General features: G+C 43.3%; 1 protein-coding gene across 1 annotated transcript in view; it reads right to left on the reverse strand.

Moving 5' to 3' along the window:
• Nucleotides 1-1,552: 1,552 nt before the first annotated feature.
• MAGT1 (magnesium transporter 1) overlaps nucleotides 1,553-25,159 on the reverse strand; it is a 39,195-nt gene continuing 15,588 nt past the window's right edge. The window contains exons 4-10 of the mRNA XM_044305224.1: nucleotides 22,953-23,093; nucleotides 22,717-22,857; nucleotides 16,075-16,164; nucleotides 12,418-12,481; nucleotides 7,752-7,826; nucleotides 4,731-4,821; nucleotides 1,553-4,400 (exon numbers count right to left, since the gene is read on the reverse strand). Coding sequence (XP_044161159.1) covers nucleotides 4,385-4,400; nucleotides 4,731-4,821; nucleotides 7,752-7,826; nucleotides 12,418-12,481; nucleotides 16,075-16,164; nucleotides 22,717-22,857; nucleotides 22,953-23,093 — 618 coding nt within the window. The 3' untranslated portion in view covers nucleotides 1,553-4,384. The remainder of the gene's footprint in view (nucleotides 4,401-4,730; nucleotides 4,822-7,751; nucleotides 7,827-12,417; nucleotides 12,482-16,074; nucleotides 16,165-22,716; nucleotides 22,858-22,952; nucleotides 23,094-25,159) is intronic.

Raw genomic sequence — 25,159 nt, forward strand, 5'->3', positions numbered from 1 at the left:
TAATCAAAGACATGTAGAACAATAAATTTAGCGAAAAATTTATATATGGATGTCGTTTTTTTTGCAAAATTTTACAGCTGAAAGTGAAAAGTCATTTTTTTGCAAATAAATTTGTTACATTTTGATTAACAACAAAAAAAGTAAAAATGTCAGCAGCAATGAAATACCACCAAATGAAAGCTCTATTAGTGAGAAGAAAAGGAGGTAAAATTCATTTGGGTGGTAAGTTGCATGACCGAGCGATAAACGGTGAAAGTAGGGTAGTGCAGAAGTGTAAAAAGTGGCCTGGTCATTAAGGGGGTTTCAGCTAGCGGGGTTGAAGTGGTTAAACTACATGTCTGCTTCTAATCAGGTATTTAGACATGTACCACTGGTTAATAACGGCTAGTTTAATTTGAAAGGTAGTAAATGGTTTTCTGATTCCATAAAGGGTAGTAGCACTTGCCTGCCGGGTTTACAATACATTCTACTATAGGCTAGGTTTTGATAACCTAGATACATGACGCCAACTGGCCCATGTTACCGGAAGTGAAGGAACTGGTAGCATGCGTGCTGCCCAATGTACGAGGGACTAAAATGTACTGTCGGTTCTGAGGTGATGTACGTACGAGCAAATAGTGCTTTGACTTAAGCCCAGTCGCAACACAGACGCCGCACGTGTTCTCCACAACTCCTAAGCACCTCCATCAGTATAAATTATAGGTATGTGCCTTCCGCTTTATTTCTCTGCTGTTACAATGTGAATTATAATGTTATATGACACAGTATGAATTATATAGGGAGATTGTAAATATTAGCTATTGTATATGTGGAGGAACTGACCCTTTTGAGGTGGTTCCTGACCCCTTCACTTAAATCAAATCTAAATGGGTGTGTATATTTTTAGTTTCAAAAAGGTATTTATTGGATTTTTAAACAATGAATGATGGCAACATACTGCCAATGCACCCCACGCGGGGGTGGGGTGGGGGAATATACACAAAAGATAAAAACAGGAAATAATTAAAGATCAGTACCGATGATCCAATATCTAGTCAAACATACAGACTACAATATAGTCCGACAAAGCAGATATATTCCTATGACTTTGTACGATTTCAACAACTTATCACAGCTGAACATAGTAGTGCAAGTCTGAAATGGCATAGTACAATATCCAGGGAGACCATATTTTTTGTGCACTACCCTATCCAAACGAATGGCTGTAAGTTTTTCAAAGAGCATTATTTTATTGATCCGCCTAATGACTGCTCCGACGCAGAGGGTTGACTGTATCCACTGTTGTGCTATATGAATACGGGCTGCCATGAGGATATGTTGTAGAAGTTTAAAAGAAGCATTGAGTTTTGGGGGGTGGTAGCAATACAGAAAAGGTTAAGGTGTGCTCTATTTTTTTTAGACAGCCGCTATTCACTGGCCGTTAAATAAAAAAATAAATTTAAAAAAGGCCATGTTAATAGACAAGCAATGGCCTTTTGAATGTAGTCTTGTGTCAAAAGTCACTATACGGTAGAGTAAGGAAGGGTAAAAAAAAATTCACACTGCAAAGAAATCAATTCAAAATAATTTTTATTGAAAAATGTGAAGAAATCAGACAGATCAATAAAACGTTTTTCAGATATCACTGTTAAGGCTTGGCCAACATGCATGCATTATTATTAGTAGGCTACAACTTCAAAGATTTCTTTACTCTTCGTGTTTCGTAAATGCACTATAGCATGATGCAAATAGAAATGCAACTTTGAGATGACTAAGAATGGTTGACCAAAATACTGAACAATTTTATTAAACTTTTCTGTTCACCCAATCTTGAGCAGGCTTCACTGATGAATACAGAAGATTCAAGTAACACAAAATCAGATTGTAAAAGTGCAAGGTTCATCTGGAGCATCCACTAAAGAAACCTGTTCCAGAAACCGAGGTATTCTAAAATGATTAATCTCTCTGCTGAATGGGCCCTGTTAGTCTGTCATCCTAGTTACCCATATTGTGTGCTTTTAAGGGAACCAGTCACATTGAACATGAGCTTGATATAGAGCCAGAGGAGCTGGACAGATTGATCTATAGGGGAAATATTCAGTATAAAATGTCCCTTTTTAATTTTTATTTCTGCTCAGTGGCCACTTCTACTCCATGACCAACAGCTCTTTATGTACACTTATACAGTCAGTCACCGAGTAGGACCATCGACTGAACTTGAGCCCAAAATAAGCCCAGATTAAGGATGGTTTCAGATGGCCCTGTGCAGTCCAGGAAAAAAAAAAAAAAAATTGTCTACTGTCCCCATGTTCAAATGATGCAATAGGTTTAAAGTCAGCCGAGCCATGGTGGGTCCAGGAAATGTGGGCAGCTCATGGACAATTTTTTTCCTGGACCGCACACAGCTATCAGAAACCAGCCTTACTTTGTATGTGTGAGTAAATATATACTGTATATACATACATTCCTATCCTAATCTGCTCAGCTCTTCCTGCTCTATAACATGTTGCCTGCAGATCAAACTACTTGTTCAATGTCAGATTCCTTTTAAAGGAATTCTCCAGGAGCTCCAAAAAAGATTGTTTCCATGCAGACTGCAGAATATGCATAAAGCACAGTACACACAAAAAAAGTAACAGGCTGCAATGTATGCACTCTATACAGATATGTGGTCCAAAGATCTCAACTCGGGAACTGAATTGAGGCCATTAGAAAGTTTTAACACACAACTAAACACGCCTCTCAACTCGCAGAGAACCCTTTAAGATAAAAAGATTTACAAACGCCTGTACCGAGAAGAGCCAAATCTGCAAGCAATTAGAAATTGAGAGCAATAACGTTTTCCAAGGCAGTGTCAAAAAACTGTGCATTTTATTACCTTGCAATCGCATTTGATTCATTTCTAAGAATTCTGAAAATCTAAAATATTCTAAGACATCAGTCGCCCAATAGGGCAGCACAACACAAGAGCAGCCTTAAGCTGTTTACTCTGTGTATATGTCAGGCACTTCTTAGAGATTGTTTCTGGTTCTGAAAGTCGAATATTCAAGTACATTTAATACACAGTGAAATAAATAAACCCAGCATAAACATCTTAAAGAAGCAATGTAAAGCTCCCGTCCCGTCCATTCTGTTAGGTACACAACACTGATCTTCTGTTCATATTCCATTACATGGATGTATGATCTTATAATATTATACTTGGTATAATGCACAATATTAGAGGCTTCATTGTAGGAAAGTAACATAAGTAGCGTGGTATACAGCAGGAGGAACTGAGCAAGTTGATTTTGAAGGGTTGATCATGCAGAGTTAAACAATATGAAATAGTTGATTTTATTGCAGAGAAATCTGCACTTTATTGCATATGCTAATGAGGTACTCCAAGCATCGAGAGATGGGTCTAGGATCAGAGCCTGCACAGTTTGGATCTCAGCAGGCTTTCTCAAAAAATGAGATCTAGACTGCGCATGTGCCGACTCAACATTCACAGACACGTGCATAGGATTACAGGACCAACTGAGAGGATGCCTGGCCTTGTCACTTTAAGGAGCGGCAAAATGGGAAAGACGTTGGGGCAGTGGTGCTCTGAGGGGCTAGGCCTGCCCTTCGGTGCTCCAAACATCTTATTAGTATATGTAATAAACTTCAGATTTCTGTACAACAGGCCAACGATTTAAAATATACAGAGGGATGGTTTAACTCAGCATGATCAACCCTAATAAGATGTATGACTGGTTTAAGTTGATGCTCTTTAAACAAGCGGAGCTGCTAAATGGTGCTACCATCAGGTAAATGGTAAGACATTAGCAGGATCTCTGTACCTTCCTCCTGTATTACAATGGTACTTAACCTCTCAGCATAACCTTAGGCCTCACATGAACAATTCTTTGAAGCAGTAATCAATGACTTGTGCTTTCACGGTGAATCTTTTTTTTTTTTTTTAAACATATACAGCTAAACAATAGTGAACACCCCCCACCCAAAAAAGTAATATCCATATTAAAACATATCACCAAAAATACCAAGCTACCAAAAGTTAGTTTTATTAGGAGGCCAAATAAAGAAATCTCATTGCACCAGGTTTGTCGAAGGATCTTCACATTGTACTCTACCGTTATGCAGAAAAGAAAGATGAAATGTTCTTGTTAGGCTGTATACTCTTTATATGGAATGCAGGAGGGGGTCTTGTACTTTCGGGGAGATGGGGTTTCACTGCATTTCACTAAGGCACTGCATCAGGTCTTTGGTTCACGGTTACCACCAAGGAAAAACATCTCAATTATAACAAGTTCTATTGCAAAATGTGTCCTAGACACAATCCACTGTGGTGAATCCTCGTGAGCAAGTAGCATGAACCATTCCTATGTCTCTTACCGATGTCTTCAGTACAAATGAGCTGCATCTAGGACATCAGAAAGCTAAAAGAAAAAAGAAAAGAAGGGCTGTCTGCTCGTTCCAAAGTGAATGGTATGAAGCTGTAAACACTAAAGAGGCTGCAGTGCTCAACAGAGCGAAGCGACCCTTTCAAATATCTGACCCCCAACAATCTGATATTGATGGTCTATCCTGAGGACAGGCCATCAATAATCAAAGCCAAATATCCCTTTAATGCGACTATGGACTCCTGCCTACATATCCCAATACCCCTTTAATGGTACTATATTGCATGTAGGGCGAGACTCCTGTCTACATATCTTACACAAGTTTTCAGAGGTAAGCAGGTCTAATATTAAGATGCAATGGTTTACCTGTATGGATATCCATGGTATTTGGATCTGAAGACAGAAAGCAGCCAGCTGAAGAATAGCACCATCAGCCCCAAGCCTGCCACACACATTACTATCAAAGGAAGACAAAGTCAGACTTCATATGTTGCAGGATGCAGTTTACACGGCTCTCAAATACAGGCAATTATGTCCAGTTCTGTAAGGCGGACGCACTTGCAATGCTTTACCATGGAGAGCCACCTTCCTTTAAAGAGGATTTCCACTCAAAAGCATGACAATGGCCCTATAAATGGTAAACTGCTGTTGGTTGTCATCCTTTTTACTTAGTGATATTACCATTTTTCTATTCAGGTGCAGCAGCAATTTTTACTAAAGTGATAAGGGATGGGAATCCACCGAGTTATCTAAGGCTAGGGCTACACGGTGACGTGTCTCACTAATGTTGCGCATCATTTATTATAATGATAGTCTATGGCAGGAATGCCCAACCTGCGGCCCCCCAGCTGTTGCAAAACTACAACTCCCAGCATACCTGGACAGCCTACAGCAGGGCATGGTGGGAGTTGTAGTTTTACAACTGCTGGAAGGTCACAGGTTGAGCATCCTTGGTCTATGGTGTCACATTGCAATAGTTGCAAAAAATCCATCCAAGATGTAGTTAAACCTTTTTGTTGCATGACATGTCACCGTGTATCCCTAACCTAATGGTTCAACTTATGTCACTCATTGAACGTTCTCCAATGACGGTTGATTCTCAGTTGCAGAGTAGCTAAATGAAAAGGGATGACAATATGGCTGAATGTCTTGTTGTAATTTTTGCAGCACAAGTTCAATTGTGATAAAATCCAAGAACATATACTCACCAATTTCATCCTCCACCGCTGGTGGTCCAATCCTCCCTGCAGCGATGACACGCCCATGTACTCCCCATGATCACTGCAGCCAATCACTGGTCTCAATAGTCATGTGGCATATACTGCTTAGGCCAATTATTGGTTGCTGTAGTGCCCGGGATATATGGGTACATCATCGCTGTAGTCACAAAAAGGATTGGACAGCGGTACTGGAAGTGGATGAAATTAATTAATAATTATTAAGAAAAAAATATTGACATTTACCTTATACAATTACTGCCTTTGAGGACTTTTTTTTAAACTATGTCAGGCAACCCTCATTGTATTATTAGCAAAAAATAAATAAATAAATGAATAATAAAGCATTTTAGGCACACTTGGTCTGTGACCTGCAGGAGGTCAGTCCTAAACCTGTCCTAGTGTCTTCTGCCACAGAAGTTGGCTATAACCCAATACTACTGATATGTGCCAGGATTTCGGTGGCTGTCCCACGGTCTCGGAATGGCCGAGGTATGCCCTGCTGGACTGTATAGTAGGAGTCTGCGGGCCAGGAATCAGCCTGTGCGCTGCTCCTCCTCCACATGATGTGCGACAGTATCCTGCTTGCTACTTTCTGGGGAACGCTGGCAGCTGAGCTCTAATCACAGGAGGAAACAGGTGAGTGTTTTTTCTTCTTGTGAAGGGGGCATGGCTACCGTGGAGGGGGGCCCAATGTGGGCATGGCTACCGTGGAGGGGGGCCCAATGTGGGCATGGCTACCGTGGAGGGGGGCCCAATGTGGGCATGGCTACCGTGGAGGGGGGCCCAATGTGGGCATGGCTACCGTGGAGGGGGCATAAAGGGGAAATAATTACTATGTTGGGGCCTTAAGGGGACTGTGGGATTGGGTGTGTATAATTGTTTTGATTAGAGTAAGAGTCGTGGCCTAGCATGAAAAAAAATTGCGTATTGTAAAGCATATTGTGCTTTTCAAAAGCTGTGAGGTATGCATATTCAAATCTGACTTCTGTGAAATCTCACTTGAAGTTAAAAGGTCCACAGCCTGAGGCTGCACTTCTAATTTCTAATAGCATGTCCCCTGCCCAGTTATTCTATGGCTGGACCACATTAGATCTTTCAGATCTGTTCATGTACGTCTTATGGGAGCCCTCTATCACAGGACTTTACATACACAATAGGGAGCAGAGACAGCACCTCAAGTACTCAGCTGTGCAATTAGAAGTCCCACCGCCATGTTTTAACAGGCAAAGGTAGGAGACATTAAAGGTGTGTCAACAGCCTTGAAGCAGACGTGTCCTTCATCTGCAGTGTGGTCCTGCAGACTTCGCATAAATTGAAACAATTATCCCCGCATTATCCCCATACATCTGTCAGTATAATGCCCCCCAAAATGACCTCATACAGGTTATACTTACCCTGCTCCCTGGCACCCACGTCACTCCTGATGTGGATCAAAACATCCAGCGAGGAGAGGTTTAGCCAACAGCATGCTGTGACGGGAACGAGTGGGGTAAGTACAACCTGTATGAGGTCATTTTGGGGGGCATTATACTGACAGATGTATAAATGCGGGGAATAATTATATCAATTTATGGCCGGGCATTTTAGGGGTTGAATAACCCCTTTAAGCCAGTAAAAGGGTTTCTATCATCAGAATTTGATCAGCGATGTGCTAATGTCAGCAGTACATGACAGTGTTCTTTTTACATTTGTCCCTGCAGCCGTCCTCCTAAAAAACACACTTTTACAATATGCTAATGAGCCTCTAGGTGCTATGTGGGCGTAGTATCGGCACCTAGAGGCTCAGTATACTAACCATTTATCCATCCCAGGTCCTCAGTCTAGCCCACCCCTCTTGATTGATGTCCAAATTCGCAGCATCGCTGACAAAATCCTGTGCCATCCACTTCTGTATTTGGCGCAGGCGCAGTGAGTGAAGGACGCGCTCCTGCTGTAAAAAGAACACTTATGTACTGCTGACATTAGCGCATCGCTAATGTCAGTCAGCTACATAACAGAAATTCTGATGGTAGAAACCTTTCAAGATGTAGATATTGATGTCAATTGCAAGCTTTATATACAGACCACTTATCACAGGCATTTATCAAATATATTTAGGTTTATACAAGGCTCTGCATTTCTCCTGGTGTCTCTCCTTAAGGTTTTCTCATTTAAATTAGGTACTCACTCTTGCGTTTTCCTACATCCATTTCAGAAGTAGCAGCTTCATGTAAAAGGACCATTCCCAAAGTTACTCCAGCATCTAAGTGTCAAATGTAAGGACAAAGATAACTGTACTCATGGTTAATATACTGTAATCTAGTAGATTTTTAATCCCAAGAATTGGATCCAGCAAGAAGGAGATGTATACCGTATTTTTCGGCCAAAGTGGGGGTAAAATCTCACCGCTGTACGCGTCGGGTCACAGCACAGCGGCGGCAAAAAGAAGAGAGATTGAGGTGAGGAGCGGCAAGTGGATTTTTTTTTATTTGCTCCATGTCTGGGGCTGACAAGAGGCTGATGGCTGGGTGGTCATTCACATTGGGGTCTGATCTAAAGTCTTATTGAGGTCTAAATTAACATTGTGGGTCTGACCTGAGGTCCGATTGGGGCTGTGAGCTGAAGTCTGATCAACACTGGGGGTCCGATTGCTGGTCTGATCTGACGTCTACCGAAAAAAAAAAAAAAAAAAAAAAAATATCTTAATGTCCTCCTCTAAAACCTAGGTGAGTCTTATGGGCCGCTGCGTCTTATAGGCCCTTCCAAGGTCTTTTTTTTTTTTTAGATAAAAAACTGCCAAGTTGGAAGGGAAAGCCACCAATACCTGTGTGTGAACTCACTCTTAAAACTGTCTACTATAATTCCATTAATATAGACCCGTTAGGCTACTTTCACACCTGCGTTTAGGTGCGGATGCGTCTGGTATCTGCACAGACGGATCCGCACCTATAATGCAAACGCTTGTATCCGTTCAGAACGGATCCGTTTGTATTACCATGAACAAAACATGATAATGCAAACGGATTTGTTTTGACTTACACTGCAAGTCAATGGGAGGTGGATCAGTTTTCAATTGCACCATATTGTGTCAGTGAAAACTGATCCGTCCCCATTGACTTACATTGTAAGTCAGGACGGATTAGTTTGGCTCCGCATCGTCAGGCGGACATCAAAACGCTGCAAGCTGCGTTTTGGTGTCCGCCTCCAGAGCGGAATGGAGGCTGAACGGAGGCAAACTGATGCATTCTTAACCGATCCTTATCCATTCAGAATGCATTGAGGCTAAACTGATCAGTTTTGGGCCGCTTGTGAGAGCCCTGAAACGGATCTCGCAACCGGACCCAGAAACGCCAGTGTGAAAGTAGCCTGAGATGGATTAAATAAAAATGGCTTCATTAGTTCAGTATTAAGTTCTTGTAAGCCAGAGACTGCCTCAAAATGGGATGCCAGAGTTATAAAAATAAGAAATACAGCACTGGAAATCTGATGGTCAGCAATATATACATAAGCTAAGCAAGTTTTAAGCAAAATAAATTCGATTTCCTAATTTCTCTGGTTTTCTTTAGGCCCGTTACTTGCAATACCAACAATCTCTGAGGTTTTTCTCATGAATATTTGTGCCCCTCCCCCTGCTTTGCAAAGGGAGTGAATAAAAGTGCTGCCCTGAGTGAAATGTCTGACTGCTGAGATACTCAATACTCAGCATCATGTTGTATGTGTAGAACTACAATTCTCAGCTGTACAATGACACTGCTGATACACACAGGATCTTCCCCCTGCCTGTGCTTGCGCAATGCTCTGCAGAACTCCTCCAATATGTCACTTCTGTGGCTGCAGGATGAGGAAGGGAGATCCTGTGCCCAGCATTTGTCTCTTCACTGTCTGCAGCTGCTCAGCAAAGCCTTCTGACCTTAGTCTGTGCTGCCGATAGTAAAAGGGGTCAATCTTTCCTACGACTACTTTCTTGAAATGCTGGCAACCTTGGGACACTTGCAAGTCTATGCTACCTTTAGGTCTCTCACACGAGCGGATCCCGCTGCGTGAAAAAAGCCAAGCCCCTTTCAGCTGAGACACGGAGCATTAACATGACTGCTACAAAATCACGGTGACAACTTTCTCTGAAGATACGTAGCAAAAAGTCCAGCTCACTCAATCAACCTGGATCACCTGCGTGCATGGAACAGGCAGGTGAGCCTCTATGGCATAAGTTATAAAACAAAGTTCCAGCACTCACGTTTTCTTTGGTAGCTAAAATCCTCGTCTTTATTCAGGCAGTAGAAACAATGTACAGGACATGCACCCACTAGTGTAGCAACATAAACTTAAGAGTAAGAACTTTGTTTGAAACGCGTCAATGTTGCTACACTAGTGGGTGCATGTCCTGTACATTGCTTCTACTGCCTGAATAAAGACGATTTTAGCTACCAAAGAAAACGTGAGTACTGGAACTTTGTTTTATGCCAACTTTCTCTCACTGTGATTTTGTAGTAAAAACATTACAGAGGCAAAGAGCATCATCAATCATGTTATTGCTCCATGTCTCTGCTGTCTGGAACGGGGCTTGGCTCTCTTTCACACAGCGGATTACTTGCACGGCATCCGGTCGTGTAAAAAGAGCCCTTATAGTCACGGAGAGACGATAATTATCTTCTAAACCTTTGTTGTTAGTTTTGTATAAGGTTTAATTGTGTGGACCAATTGAGATGGACCACCACAATCTTATTATATTGTTTGTAATTTCATATATTAAAAAAAAAATGCAATATATAAATGGGTAAAAAAGGGGTTAATATTTCCTAAAGAATGCAGTGGGAGGGAGACGCAGAGTAGACAAAAGCAGCTCGGCCAGTGCCAAGTCTATGCCAGTCTGTAACTCACACCACTTTGTGGCAAATTATAGTAAATCCAGCGGGCGGCGCAAAGCCAGCCCCTTTTTTTTGTGGCACCTTGGAAAATTGCTCAGAAGCTCAAAACATTGCAAAATTATTTCTTGAATAGCGTGCACCATAATTAGCTTATTTTTTTTACACAATAGTGTAAAACCTTTAGTAAATGTCCACCCTTATGTATGCTTTGTGGACTTAGGCTACATTCACATGAAAAGGCCCTCCAATAGTGCCCCCTCTATATAAAATGCCCCCCTATAGAGTTCCTCTACTATAAAAAGTCCCCCAACAGTGGCACCATTTCTCTGGGTATGAAAAATAAAAAATCATCACTTCATCCACTTGTATGTGCCGAAACTCGCTCCGCACTGGAGGGAACTGGAAGGACGCATCATAAAAGTTATGACGCTGGGAGAGTCTGGTCCTTCCAGTGCAGAGCGAGTCTCGGCACAGTCAAGTGGATAAAAAGGTGAGGATTTTTGTTTTGTACCCAGAATACGAGGTGAGAGTTAATTATTTTTTACATTTTAACCCCTGAAAGGCACTTTAACCCATGTTAATGGCTGTTAGTCGGGTGCACTCCTGTCTGTATGGCCATTAAATTCCATGGATTCTGTCTAGCCGTGAAAATGGACAAAAATAGGACAGGTCTTATTTTCTGACAGCCGCTATTCACTGGCCATTTGCATAGCCCCGAAGATAGATTTTTGATGCAGATCTCACCCTTGCATTGAAAAAGGTGAAATCCACAGCTAAAACTGCAAACATAAATCCACGTGCTAATTTATTTTGAAATACACACGGCAGGTCAATTTCTGCACAGAAAAAAAATCTGCAGAATTGTGTACATGAGATTTGTGTAATCTCATACACTTTGCTGGTGCTGTATCTTCTATTGTCATTTCCTCAGCCTCACTGTAGTTCACTTCCGACAACCCAATTAAACCCTTACTGCAGCACATATTTTGAATGTTAGGGACCTAACAATTTTCTTTTTTTCAATTTCAGAGCTGCAATTTAATTTTTTTTATCACTATAGCCGTGCGAGGACTTGATTTTCTGACTTGTATTATTCAATGGCACCATTTTAATGGAAATCTATGGGCTGCATAATAGATCCGTCTGCTGTCCACTATGCAGGAGTCCTCTCCTGCACAACGGAAACCAGACGGATCCATTATGCAGCCCACAGACTTCTATTATGATGGAATGCCTCTTAAAGGCATTCCGCTATGCATCCCATTATAGAATTCCGTTATGGCCCGTGGTAGCGGAATCCATAATCTGAATTGTAATAAAACCAGGACCCGAACTCGTAAAACACAAGTTTGCTCATCCCTATTTATGGATTTATTTTTCTATATATTTTTTTTTGTGTGAGGAGGTAGTCGGGTGCAAGAAATAAAATAAGAAAATAAAAATAAAACAGCTCTGCCATTGCTTTTTGCACTTCTTTCTTTACTGTGCAAGTTAACTTTATTTTCTATGGGCTGCTATGATTCAGCGATACTGAAAATATATTCTTTTGATTAATTATTAACCTTATTAAACTTGAAGCAGCTATTGTTTTTACTGCTTTCTCAATGGCTTAAAATATATAGGTAGTATACTGACGTCTCATATGGCCAATTAGGCAGATACTTATGGCAGACCAAGGAGCCTTTCTTATACATCTCCTTTCCCCTCCTGCCAACATGGTAAAGCATTGCCCTCCTCCGCAATCCTGGTAGTCTAATGAACTGGCAGATGCAGCATCTTCCCTCTTACAAACACCTTAGATGCTGTGGCAGTCAAGTAGTTAAAACAGACCAACTTTATTGGTCTCCAAATCAGTGTCCCGATGCCCAAGGTTGTTAGCAACAGCCTTCATAGTGGCAAAATCCTCATTCAGAAAAAAGTGCTGCATCAGAAGAAGTCCTGTGAACGGCTGTCAAATAAAATACTATACAATGGTTAACCAAAGGATACTGAACAAGAGAACGATATGGGTTTCTGCCACAAACTGTGCTTGGCTGCTTCCATGTATATAATTCTGCAGGAAATGAGAGAACAAAATCAATAGTAATCAAAGTATAAACCTAGTAGGAGGCATTAAAGGAAGTTGGGTACCAGGTGAAATTTAGCAGACCATACATTGCACGAAGGCCATCATGTCCGCTGGAGTCTACACCGTATGTCAGAACATGCAGACATTTCCCTTGAAAGACGAGGATGGATGCTTGTAGCTAGGGAAATTGTGACCCGCTCTTGTAAAGTGTTTGGTACAGATTTACCATATACCAGGTAGGGGAATAGGACACACATTCCAAAATGCTTTTGTGGCCGCAGATAGACATACCATTTCCAAGAAAGGGAGCTTTGCCCAATTACGAAAATTATGTTACATGCATCCAAAGTCTGGTCAGTATTAAAAGTCTTGTTAGTAAACCCTGTCCCCTTGGACTTAACAACTCCATTTTTCTGCAAACTCAGTGTCCTCAGCAATTAAATCTGACTGCGGCATATGTGCAGGATTGAAGTCTGGCTGTGGTGCATTTGTACATCTGTGAGCGGTACATCTGCCCATACACGGTACTAGGGCTGCAGCTAACGATTATTTGAATAATCGATTAGTTGCCGATTAATTTCTACGATTAATCGATTAATCGGCAAAAACGACAAAATTACAAAACAGAGAGGTTTATATGATCTTACTTGAAAAAAATATGTTCAAAGGCCATATTAAAACAAATTGTGGACGACACTATTATGGGGGATCTGTGGACGACACTTATGGGGGATCTGTGGACGGCGCAGTTATGGAGAGGGGGATCTGTGGGTGGCGCAGTTATGGAGAGGGGGATCTGTGGACGGCGCAGTTATGGAGAGGGGGATCTGTGGACGGCGCAGTTATGGAGAGGGGGATCTGTGGACGGCGCAGTTATGGAGAGGGGGATCTGTGGGTGGCGTAGTTATGGAGAGGGGGATCTGTGGGTGGCGCAGTTATGGAGAGGGGGATCTGTGGGTGGCGCAGTTATGGAGAGGGGGATCTGTGGGTGGCGCAGTTATGGAGAGGGGGATCTGTGGGTGGCGCAGTTATGGAGAGGGGGATCTGTGGGTGGCGCAGTTATGGAGAGGGGGATCTGTGGACGGCGCAGTTATGGAGAGGGGGATCTGTGGGTGGCGTAGTTATGGAGAGGGGGATCTGTGGGTGGCGTAGTTATGGAGAGGGGGATCTGTGGGTGGCGTAGTTATGGAGAGGGGGATCTGTGGGTGGCGTAGTTATGGAGAGGGGGATCTGTGGGTGGCGCAGTTATGGAGAGGGGGATCTGTGGGTGGCGTAGTTATCGAGAGGGGGATCTGTGGGTGGCGCAGTTATGGAGAGGGGGATCTGTGGGTGGCGCAGTTATGGAGAGGGGGATCTGTGAGTGGCGCAGTTATGGAGAGGGGGATCTGTGGGTGGCGCAGTTATGGAGAGGGGGATCTGTGGGCGGCGCAGTTATGGAGAGGGGGATCTGTGGGCGGCGCAGTTATGGAGAGGGGGATCTGTGGGCGGCGCAGTTATGGAGAGGGGGATCTGTGGATGGCGCAGTTATGGAGAGGGGGATCTGTGGGTGGCGCTGTTATGGGCTTAACAGTGCACAGATCCCTTTCCTCATAACAGTGCACAGATCCCCCCTCCTCCCCATAGCAGTGCTATACACAGACCCCCCTCCCCATAGCAGTGCCATAGACAGATCCTCCCCCCTCCCCATAACAGCCCCGGCCCCGATGCTTATAAGTCGGACTAATCACGTCTGCATCTTTATTTTACCTTTTTACAATGACGCTCCTGTAACAGCCAGGCAGAGCGGACGGCGGCGTAACGTCACTCACGTGACGCACCTGCTCCGCCCACCTCATGAATGAAGGAGGCGGAGCAGGCGTGTCACGTGAGTGAGTGACGTTACGCCGCCGTCCGCTCTGCCTGGCTGTTACAGGAGCGTCATTGTAAAAAGGTAAAATAAAGATGCAGCGACCGCCCGCCCACCCGCATAGCAACGAATCGGCGATTATTCGATAACTGGATTCGTCGACAACGAATCCAGTTATCGAATATAATCGATTACATCGATTAATCGTTGCAGCCCTACACGGTACTCACCCTTGCTGTGGGCAGCACAGATGTACTGTGCATGCGCTACAACCACATTTCAATGCTAAGGGCATGTAGGTGTCAGAACGGAGGGTTAGGGTTTACTGACGAGACCCACTATACTGTCCACATAGTCCTGATTGCCGATACCCTTGTTCTGTGATATCACTGTGCTCAGCATGTGCATGAGCACTAATCAAATCTCGATGAAAATTTCAATAACAAAGACAGTGACATGTCAGAACAGTGGCGATGGCAACAAGGATCAAGGGGGGGTGGCATTGCACGGGTTTACTGACAAGACCTGAAGCACTTGCACAAATGGCTGCATGGTATTGTGTCATGGCCACCAAGTTTGTAGTGGACAAGTATCTCTCAATTTGCTTTTTCTAATGGCCATAATACAAATAAATGTAGTGAACCTTAAAAGTTCTTCCTAAAGTATGAATCATGTCAAGGAAATAACGTCTAAATGTTTCAGTTAGGCTGAGAATGTCACATATCAGGTGACAGCCTCAGCCCACTGATGTAGAGTTCCAGCATACAATGAATCCAAACTACATGGGTGAATTAAGACGCCCACTCTTTTCACATTGGGGTGCTGGCCATTTATAATTCTTTAGATCAGTGACCTGTGTAAAAAAAAAAAAAAAAAGCCAATACTTTGTATAGAGTTTTCAGAGAGCTTTCCACCCCTGTGAGACAGTGACAGGCCTCACACTTGATAGAGGTGTGGAGGGGGTGGATATTTCAGTCCACACCCCTATTCCACCACAGGTGAGGCTATCTGGGGTTTAATCACTGGGGGATAAACCAGCCCTCAGTGTAGGAGTCCAGGGAGAGAGTAAGTGACCCTTGAGAGGGGGAAGCCTGTGAGGCTCTGTGTGGTCTTAGCCAGGAGGGCTGTGAAGCCGGATATCTCCCCTGTGTGGGACTGTGCCAGATGAGCTGACCTGCTGAGGGTCGGAACCCGATACCCTGTTTGTGAACTGCGCTCTATAGGGGAGATAGAGACAAAACTGTATTAGGTAGAGCCCAGACGGGCAGGTGTTTATTTTGGTTTATGTTTGTGATGGTGCTGAAGTACCAGAATAAAGCACCATTTGGACTTGAACCCAGTTGTCTAAGAAGGAATCTGTCATTGCCGCCCGGCTTGAGAGAGCGATCTCTTATATCCCATATGAAGTAAATCTGTATTAGGGTAGTCTATGCTAAAAATAGTGGGTCTTTTCCATGCCATAATTTATCCCACAGCTCTCCTCCCTCATCACAACACAACATGCTCTCTTTTCCACTGTCACTCCTGTTGCAAAACCCAAATCAAAATTCTGCATTACTGAAAACAAAAACCTGCTTCTCAAAGGAAAAGGTCATACATTTAATACAAGTCTTGTCCTATTTCAAACCTGATAGGCCAAGAGGAGAGCATATTGATAATTGTTTGACCCACCCTTTAGATATAACTGAAAAGCATTAAACTCAGACAAATAGGAAAAACAGAGAACATTTACCACTTGACCAGTATGAGGATTCTTGTGAGCATAGGGGGGTCCACGGATGTGATTCCACATTTGTCCAGATGTCATTGCCAACACGAAGCACTGAGAAAGAAACGAAGAACAGAGAGAGGACTGTAAATGATGGGGTTTAAGCCTCTTGCACACGACCGTATGGCTTTCAGTATTTTGCCGTCTGCAAAAAACACAGATGACGTCCGTGAGCATTCCGTTTTTTGCGGAACGGAACAGCTGGATCCTGATAGAACAGTACTATCCTTGCCCGTTATGCGGACAATAATAGGAAATGTTATATCTTTGAACGGAACAGAAATAGAAGGTATACGGAGCACCTTCTGTTTTTTTGTGGATCCATTGAAATGAATGGTTCAGTATACGGAACACAAAAAACGGAACGGAAAAAAAAAAAACGTTTGTGTGCAAGAGGCCTTAAAGGGAAGGTGTCAACAGAAAATGACCCATTGTTTAAATCACATTTTTATTTTAACATTTTTAACCACCTCCCGTCTGCCCATTGACTATAAACGTCCAGGAGGTGGATCTCTATTTCTGACAGCACGTTTTAAAACGTCCTGCAGCTTTCCCCCCTGTGCTCCGCCCCTGTACACAGAAACTCCGTGACTCAGCTGCCTCCTGACAGCCAAGAACATGGAGCTTTACCCTGAGACCTTTTTTCCTGGTCTCTGTTCTTTTGATCGCTCTGACAAGCAGTCAGAGCGATCACAAATGCATCTACCATCTCCCTCTCATTAGTGCTGGCAGGAGAGGGAGATCGGTACATTTACACTGCAGCAGCGATCCCCCCAGCAGCTGCTTTCACCTGGAGACCGATCAGTATGGTCTCCTGGGCATGTGAGCGCTGTAATTGCCAGTTACAGCACTCTGACATGCTTGTACTGTCTCCCTCTCATTAGTGCTGGCAGGAGAGGGAGATCGGTACACTTACACTGCAGCAGCGATCCCCCCAGCAGCTGATTTCACCTGGAGACCAATCAGCATGGTCTCCAGGACATGTGAGCTCGGTAGTATCCAGTTACAGCACTCAGCTGTTTGGGAGGGAGGGCTGAGGGAGATCGCAATAGCCCCATAGTACCTCTGTGACTCCTGCTGCCTCCAGAATCAGAATGGTCTCCAGGGCATGTGATTACTGTGACATCCAGTCACAGTAATTATGCAGAAGTTTGTGAGTAAACAATAACTTACTATCATCTCCCTCTCCTCACAGCCTGCTAGTGAGGGAGACTGGTATGTACAGAACACTTACTGTAACACATTTCTTTCTTTCATTCTTTTTTTTTTTTTTCAATAAATGGCAATCTATCTATCCCTTTTTTTCTTCTATGTATATATACATAAAATACAGTTTTAGGGTATGTGACTGAAATGCTGTGGATTTGCTGCCATGTATTTTCATGTGGCAAGTCCACAGTGTTGTACAGTATCCACACACTGCATAAAAAAAGCTGCAGTATTGTAGATTTGAAATCTGCGGCATTTAAATTTATACAGTGGATTTCGCTTGCAGAATTCATCCTTCTCAATGAAGAGGATGAAATTTGCTGGCTTTTCCACAACCAAAAAGGTTTTTGTTTTGTTTTTTTTCGCTTGAACCCAGCCTAATGCCTTATTCACACAGTCTGCTTTCGGTCAGTGATTTTCATTAGTGCCGCCAGGTGCGGCTCTAAACACAGAACAGGCGCAGATATTTCCCTTAGGGCTCATTCACACGACCGTGGTTTTGGTCCCCATCCGAGCCGCATTTTTTGCGGCTCGGGTGTGGACCCATTCACTTCAATGGGGCCGCAAAAGATGCGGATAGCACTCTGTGTGCTGTCCGCATCCGTTGCTCTGTTCCATGGCTCAGCAAAAATTATAGATCATGTCCTATTCTTGTCCATTTTGCGGACAAGAATAAGCATTTCTTTATCCACCTCCCGACCGCCTAACGCGCCGATGCGTCCGGGAGGTGGTTGATTTGTTCCTCCTGGACGCATCGACGCGTCATATCGCACGCAGGAGCGCGCGCTCACAGGAACAGAAGGTAAGCGAGTGGATCTCCAGCCTGCCAGCGGCGATTCGTTCGCTGGCAGGCTGGAGATGTGATTTTTTTTAACCCCTAAAGGTATATTAGACGCTGTTTTGATAACAGCGTCTAATATACCTACTACCTGGTCCTCTGGTGGTCCCTTTTGTTAGGATCGACCACCAGAGGACACAGCTAGGTCAGTAAAGTCGCACCAAACACTACACTACACCCCCCCGTCACTTATTAACCCCTGATCACCCCATATAAACTCCCTGATCACCCCCCCTGTCATTGATCACCCCCCTGTCAGGCTCCGTTCAGACGTCCATATGATTTTTACGGATCCACAGATACATGGATCAGATCCGCAAAACACATACGGACGTCTGAATGGAGCCTTACAGGGGGGTGATCAATGACAGGCGGGTGATCACCCATATAGATTCTCTGATCACCCCCTGTCATTGATCACCCCCCTGTAAGGCTCCATTCAGACGTCCGCATGTGTTTTGCGGATCCGATCCATGTATCCATGGATCCGTAAAAATCATACGGACGTCTGAATGGAGCCTTACAGGGGGGTGATCAATGATGGAGGTGATCAGGGAGTCTATATGGGTGATCACCCCCCTGTCATTGATCACCCCCCCCCCCCCTGTAAGGCTCCATTCAGACATTTTTTTGGCTCAAGTTAGCGGAAATATATATTTTTTTTGTTTGTTTTTTCTTACATATTCCACTAACTTGTGTCAAAAAATAAAATCTCACATGAACTCGCCATACCCCTCACGGAATCCAAATGCGTAAACATTTTTAGACATTTATATTCCAGACTTCTTCTCACGCTTTAGGGCCCCTAAAAAGCCAGGGCAGTATAAATACCCCACATGTGACCCCATTTCGGAAAGAAGACACCCCAAGGTATTCGCTGAGGGGCATATTGAGTCCATGAAAGATTGAAATTTTTGTCCTAAGTTAGCGGAAAGTGAGACTTTGTGAGAAAAAAACAAAAAAAAATCAATTTCCGCTAACTTATGCAAAAAAATAAAAATTCTATGAACTCGCCAGGCCCCTCATTGAATACCTTGGGGTGTCTTCTTTCCAAAGTGGGGTCACATGTGGGGTATTTATTCTGCCCTGGCTTTTTAGGGGCCCTAAAGCGTGAGAAGAAGTCTGGGATCCAAATGTCTAAAAATGCCCTCCTAAAAGGAATTTGGGCTGCTTTGCGCATCTAGGCTGCAAAAAAGTGTCACACATCTGGTATCGCCGTACTCAGGAGAAGTTGGGGAATGTGTTTTGGGGTGTCATTTTACATATACCCATGCTGGATGAGAGAAATATCTTGGTCAAATGCCAACTTTGTATAAAAAAATGGGAAAAGTTGTCTTTTGCCAAGATATTTCTCTCACCCAGCATGGGTATATGTAAAATGACACCCCAAAACACATTCCCCAACTTCTCCTGAGTACGGCGATACCAGATGTGTGACACTTTTTTGATGCCAAGGTGGGCAAAGGGGCACATATTCCAAAGTGCACCTTTCGGGTTTCGCCGGTCATTTTTTACAGATTTTGATTGCAAAGTACTTCTCACACATTTGGGCCCCTAAATTGCCAGGGCAGTATAACTACCCCACAAGTGACCCCATTTTGGAAAGAAGACACCCCAAGGTATTCTGTGAGGGGCATGGTGAGTTCCTAGAATTTTTTATTTTTTGTCGCAAGTTAGTGGAATATGAGACTTTGTAAGAAAAAAAAAAAAAATAATAAATCATCATAATTTTCCGCTAACTTGTGACAAAAAATAAAAAGTTCTATGAACTCACTATGCCCATCAGCGAATACCTTAGGGTGTCTACTTTCCGAAATGGGGTCATTTGTGGGGTTTTTCTACTGTTTGGGCATTGTAGAACCTCAGGAAACATGACAGGTGCTCAGAAAGTCAGAGCTGTTTCAAAAAGCGGAAATTCACATTTTTGTACCATAGTTTGTAAACGCTATAACTTTTACCCAAACCATTTTTTTTTTGCCCAAACATTTTTTTTTTATCAAAGACATGTAGAACAATAAATTTGGCGAAAAATTTATATATGGATGTCGTTTGTTTTGCAAAATTTTACAGCTGAAAGTGAAAAATGTCCTTTTTTTGCAAAAAAATCGTTACATTTTGATTAATAACAAAAAAAGTAAAAATGTCAGCAGCAATAAAATACCACCAAATGAAAGCTCCATTAGTGAGAAGAAAAGGAGGTAAAATTCATTTGGGTGGTAAGTTGCATGACCGAGCGATAAACGGTGAAAGGAGTGTAGTGCCAAAGTGTAAAAAGTGCTCTGGTCATGAATGGGGTTTCAGCTAGCGGGGCTGAAGTGGTTAAGGACTTTTCAGTGAAAATTTTAATTTTCCATGTCAATATTTATATTAAACAAAAACCATGAAATCCTGCAGTTTTTTTTCCACTGGCCACTAAGACTAATAGATGCCACTTCTTGGCCTGTACAGATCACTTTACTTAAGTTACCTGCTTATCAGTCATTCTAATCCTGCCTGTAATGACATCACCTCTGTGTATAGACAAGACAGGATCCACCATTCTCCGTAGGCGATTGTCAAAGCTCATCTATTCTTTCCTTGTACAATGACCTCTGCACGGGTCACAGAGCATGCCTAAAAACGCTCCCATACAAATCAATGAGGTCCTCTCCTGTCCATTGAGTCTATGGCCCATGCGTCTGCCATAAAGAATTTTTCTTCGGCCATTTTCGCATCAGCGTGACGGATGTCAGGATGCGTTCAGTGAAACGCGCACCATTTTGCAAGCAAGTTTAGTCAGTTTTATCTGCGATTGCGTTCAGTTGTATCCGCATGAGTGCAATGCATTTTGATGCATTTTTGACGCATGTGATAAAAAAAATAAAAAAATAAAAAATTATATGAAGATTTACAGACATCTCTTAGCAACCATCAGTGAAAAAAGAATTGCATCTGCACTTGCTTCCGGATGCAATGCGTTTTTCACTGAAGCCCCATTCACTTCTATGGTGCCAGAGCTGCGTGAAAAACGCTGAATATAAAACGTTGCGTTTTTTACACAATGCACAACAACAAAAAAAAAAAAAGTGAACTCATGTACACAGACCCATTGAAATCAATGGGTCACGATTCAGTGCTGGTGCTATGCATTCACGTCACGCATTGCACCCGTGCGGAAAACTCGTATGAAAGGGGCCTTAATGCTGTTAAGAACAGCTCAGACAAGACGGCAGTCCCCATTATCATGATCAGGAAATAGAATAAAAAATGTCAAGTTGAAAAATAAAATAAAACACATTAGAAAAAAGGATGTGTGTTGCTATCTGGTTTTAACGGGCAAAAAAAGGTTGTGTACTTTGGAAAACCCATTTTACCACATTAGGAAATATAATCTATGGGGTCCTCCATTCAGGACCTCTTACACAGAGCATCTCTCTCTGAAGGAACTGGCACTTTTAATTGCAGCAAAGTAATGATTTATTGCTTCTGTAGTGACACAGTCGTGTGCATAAGGCCTTACAGTGATGTTTTTTGCAGTCCACAAACTGAAGCCGCCTGTGTGCCTTCCGCAATTTGCGGAACGGGTGGCTGTCAATATAAAGCGCGGACAAGAATAGGACAGGTTATATTTTTTTTTTTTGCGGGGCTGCGGAATAGAGCAACGGCTGTCCGCATCTTTTGCGGCCCCATTGAAATGAATGGGTCTGCATCCGAGCCGCCAAAACAGCAGCTCGGATGCGGACCCAAACAACGGCCGTGTGCATGAGGCCTAAGAGAAATGCACAACTGTTGTCCGAGTAGCATGACACCATCATTAGCCTTTACTTAAGGGAGCCTTCTTACAAAAAGTGATTGTTCAACGCAACAACCACTTCGATCATAGTATAATTAAAGGTTTCAGCTTACGTTCCTCACTAGTTTAGTTTAAACATCTCCATTTGCCGTCAGGCTATGTAGACGTTCCCGTTTACCCCCAACAATCTATTGCAATTATGGCTTTCTGATAAGCTTCCAGCCTAATAACACAGGATGGTAAGGGTACGGTCACAGGACGCATGAACACTGGACTTTCTGCAGGGGAGTTGTGTCCAGAAAACCCACAGTGCTTTACAGGAGCAGCAAAGTGAGATTTCCACAGATCATCCACACACTGCGGAGTGTCCTCAGTGAAATCCACACAACTTGACATGTAGTGCAGAAATTAAATCCGCAGCATGTCATTTTATATTTGTGGATGTGTGTCATGGATTTAAAAATGAAATATTATAACATTCATAAGATTTGGGGCTGCAGAATTAGACGAAGCTACACGTGGCCGTGTCCCAATAGTGTGGCACAAATCTGCATCATTACCATTGAAAATACAAGCAATTGTGGATTTCCAATATTGGGAATGCAACCATTCTGCGGTAGAACTGCTTCCAGCCCAGTGCTGGACCATAGCTATAGGAATCGTGCATCTGTACCACACTGCATGCCACAGACACTAGATTGTGCTAGATTGACGTAAAGCAAAAATAAATCATCAAAATATGGGAGCTTATCCTAGATTCTTTTGTCTTATGAACTGCGTTATTTACCAAGGCAGCCAGCGCCCATCCGGTTTTGTTGTGCAGGAAATCAAGGTTGCTTCTTCTCAAATACACCAATCCTCCAATTACAGCCAAGAGCAAACCCAGCATTAAAGGGCCAGCGTAATTTGGAGGCCTTATTACACGTATCTGTAAAGACATTTGGGAGAAGATTATAATCAATCATTTTTATTATCCCTTGTTTCATAAAAGGACAATTTGCTGTAAATGCCATATACTCTTACATTGACATCTGTCCGATCTGCAATCCAGCGAGCGAGCTGTTCTGCAGCAAAACCACGCACTTGCAGCTCATACGTGTCCCCTCTCTTGGGCTTCCCCTTAGGGGGGAAGTGAATGAAGGTCGGTGCAGAGTTCATATTAAGCTGAATAAACAGGAAGGAGAGAAAACGGTCAGGTAAAAGATAAAAAATTAATGAAGATTTTCAGATTCACAGTGTATGATATATGGAAGGGATTCCCAGTGCATACACTGAACACATCACCACTGACCCAACAGATACCCAAAGTGTGGCAAAAAATTAGCAGTGAATGGGTTAACATCAGAATCCCTCTTGGTCCTGGGCAGCAAAGGGATTAGTGTCCCAATTCCTGGTTTTCTAGGGTAGTGGTTAATTTTAGAATCCCTGGTATTAACAGGTTAATATTTCATACCTGGGTTCCAGTGGTTACTTACCTCTCCAGCTCCAGCAGGAAGTTTAACACTGATCATTCAGCTTCCTAATCTCTCCCTGCACTGATCATAGAAATTAGAGTGAAGGGAATAGAGAGGTTGGAACGACTGCTCCATCCTCTCTGCGATCAGGCATAGTGCTTCCGGAGGGTTCTGCTCGATCACCAATACCACACGCAAAAAAAAACAAAAAAAATAAATCTGTGCTATTTATCGCGTTTTTGGTAAAGATTTTCCACCAAACTCACCCGTCCATTGAAAGAGAAAAGCAACAACTATTGACCCGCTGCAGATTTCAAAATCCGCACAGCAGGTCAATTTCCACACCTAAGAAAAAAAAAACGAAAAAAGTGTACATGAGACTTGTCTCCTTCACTTTGCCCACACTGCATTACTCTATGGCATTTCTGCACGGAAATCTGCACAGAGAAAGCAGAGGTGATCCACATTGTGTGCAGGCATTCTAAGGCCTCTTTCACACGGGCAAGTTGTCCGTGAGGTGGACGCATTGCACCCGCACTGAATCCGGATCCATTCACTTCTATGGGGCTGTGCACATGAGCGGCAATTTTCACGCATCACTTGTGCGTTGCGTGAAAAACGCAGCAAGCTCTATATGGTCTGTTTTTCATGCAACACAGTCCCCATAGAAGTGAATGGGCCTGCTTAAAAAAAAATCGCAAGCATCCACAAGCAAGTGCGGATGTGGTGCGATTTTCACACATGGTTGCTAGGTAACGATCGGGATGGAGACCCGATCATTATTATTTTACCTTATAATATGGTTATAAGGGAAAATATAGCATTCCTAAGGGTACTTTCACACTTGCGGCAGGACGGATCCGACAGGCTGTTCACCATGTCGGATCCGTCCTGCGGCTATTTCGCCGTGCCCGCGGACCGCCGCTCCGTCCCCATTGACTATAATGGGGACGGGGGCGGAGCTCCGGCGCAGCACGGCGGTGCACGGAGAAAGGCCGCCGGACTAAAATTACTGCATGTCAGGCTTTTTAGTCCGGCGGCCTTTCTCCGTGCACCGCCGTGCTGCGCCGGAGCTCCGCCCCCGTCCCCATTATAGTCAATGGGGACGGAGCGGCGGTCCGCGGGCACGGCGAAATAGCCGCAGGACGGATCCGACATGGTGAACAGCATGTCGGATCCGTCCTGCCGCAAGTGTGAAACTAGCCTTATACAGAATGCTTAGTAAAATAGTGATGGAGGGGTTAAAAAATAATAATTAAACTCACCTCATCCACTTGTTCGCACTGCCTGGCCCGTCTTCTTTCTTCTTCTTTGATGACCTGGGAGGAAAAGGACCTTTGGTGACGTCACTGTGCTCATCACATGGTCCATCACCAAAGGTCCTTTTCCTCCCAGGTCATCAAAGAAGAATGAAGATGGGCCGGGCTTCACAAACAAGTGGATGAGGCGAGTTTAATTATTTATTTATTTTAACCCCTCCATCAATAATCTACTTAGCATTCTGTATTAAGAATGCTATTATATTCCCTTATAACCATGTTATAAGGGAAAATTATAAAAATTTACACAACACCTAACCCAAACCCAAACTTCTGTGAATAAGTTTGGGTTCGGTTCTGGGTACCAAACATGCTGATTTTCCTCACGCGCGTGCAAAATGCATTAAAACGCTTTGCACTTGCGGGGATAAAAAATAAATAAATTGCGCATTTTACAGCAACGCACCCGCATCTTTTCCCACACGTCACCCGCAACGCCCGTGTGAAAGAGGCCTAA

Source organism: Bufo gargarizans, chromosome 9 (genome assembly GCF_014858855.1).
Source record: "Bufo gargarizans isolate SCDJY-AF-19 chromosome 9, ASM1485885v1, whole genome shotgun sequence".
Classification (NCBI taxonomy): Eukaryota; Metazoa; Chordata; class Amphibia; order Anura; family Bufonidae; genus Bufo; species Bufo gargarizans.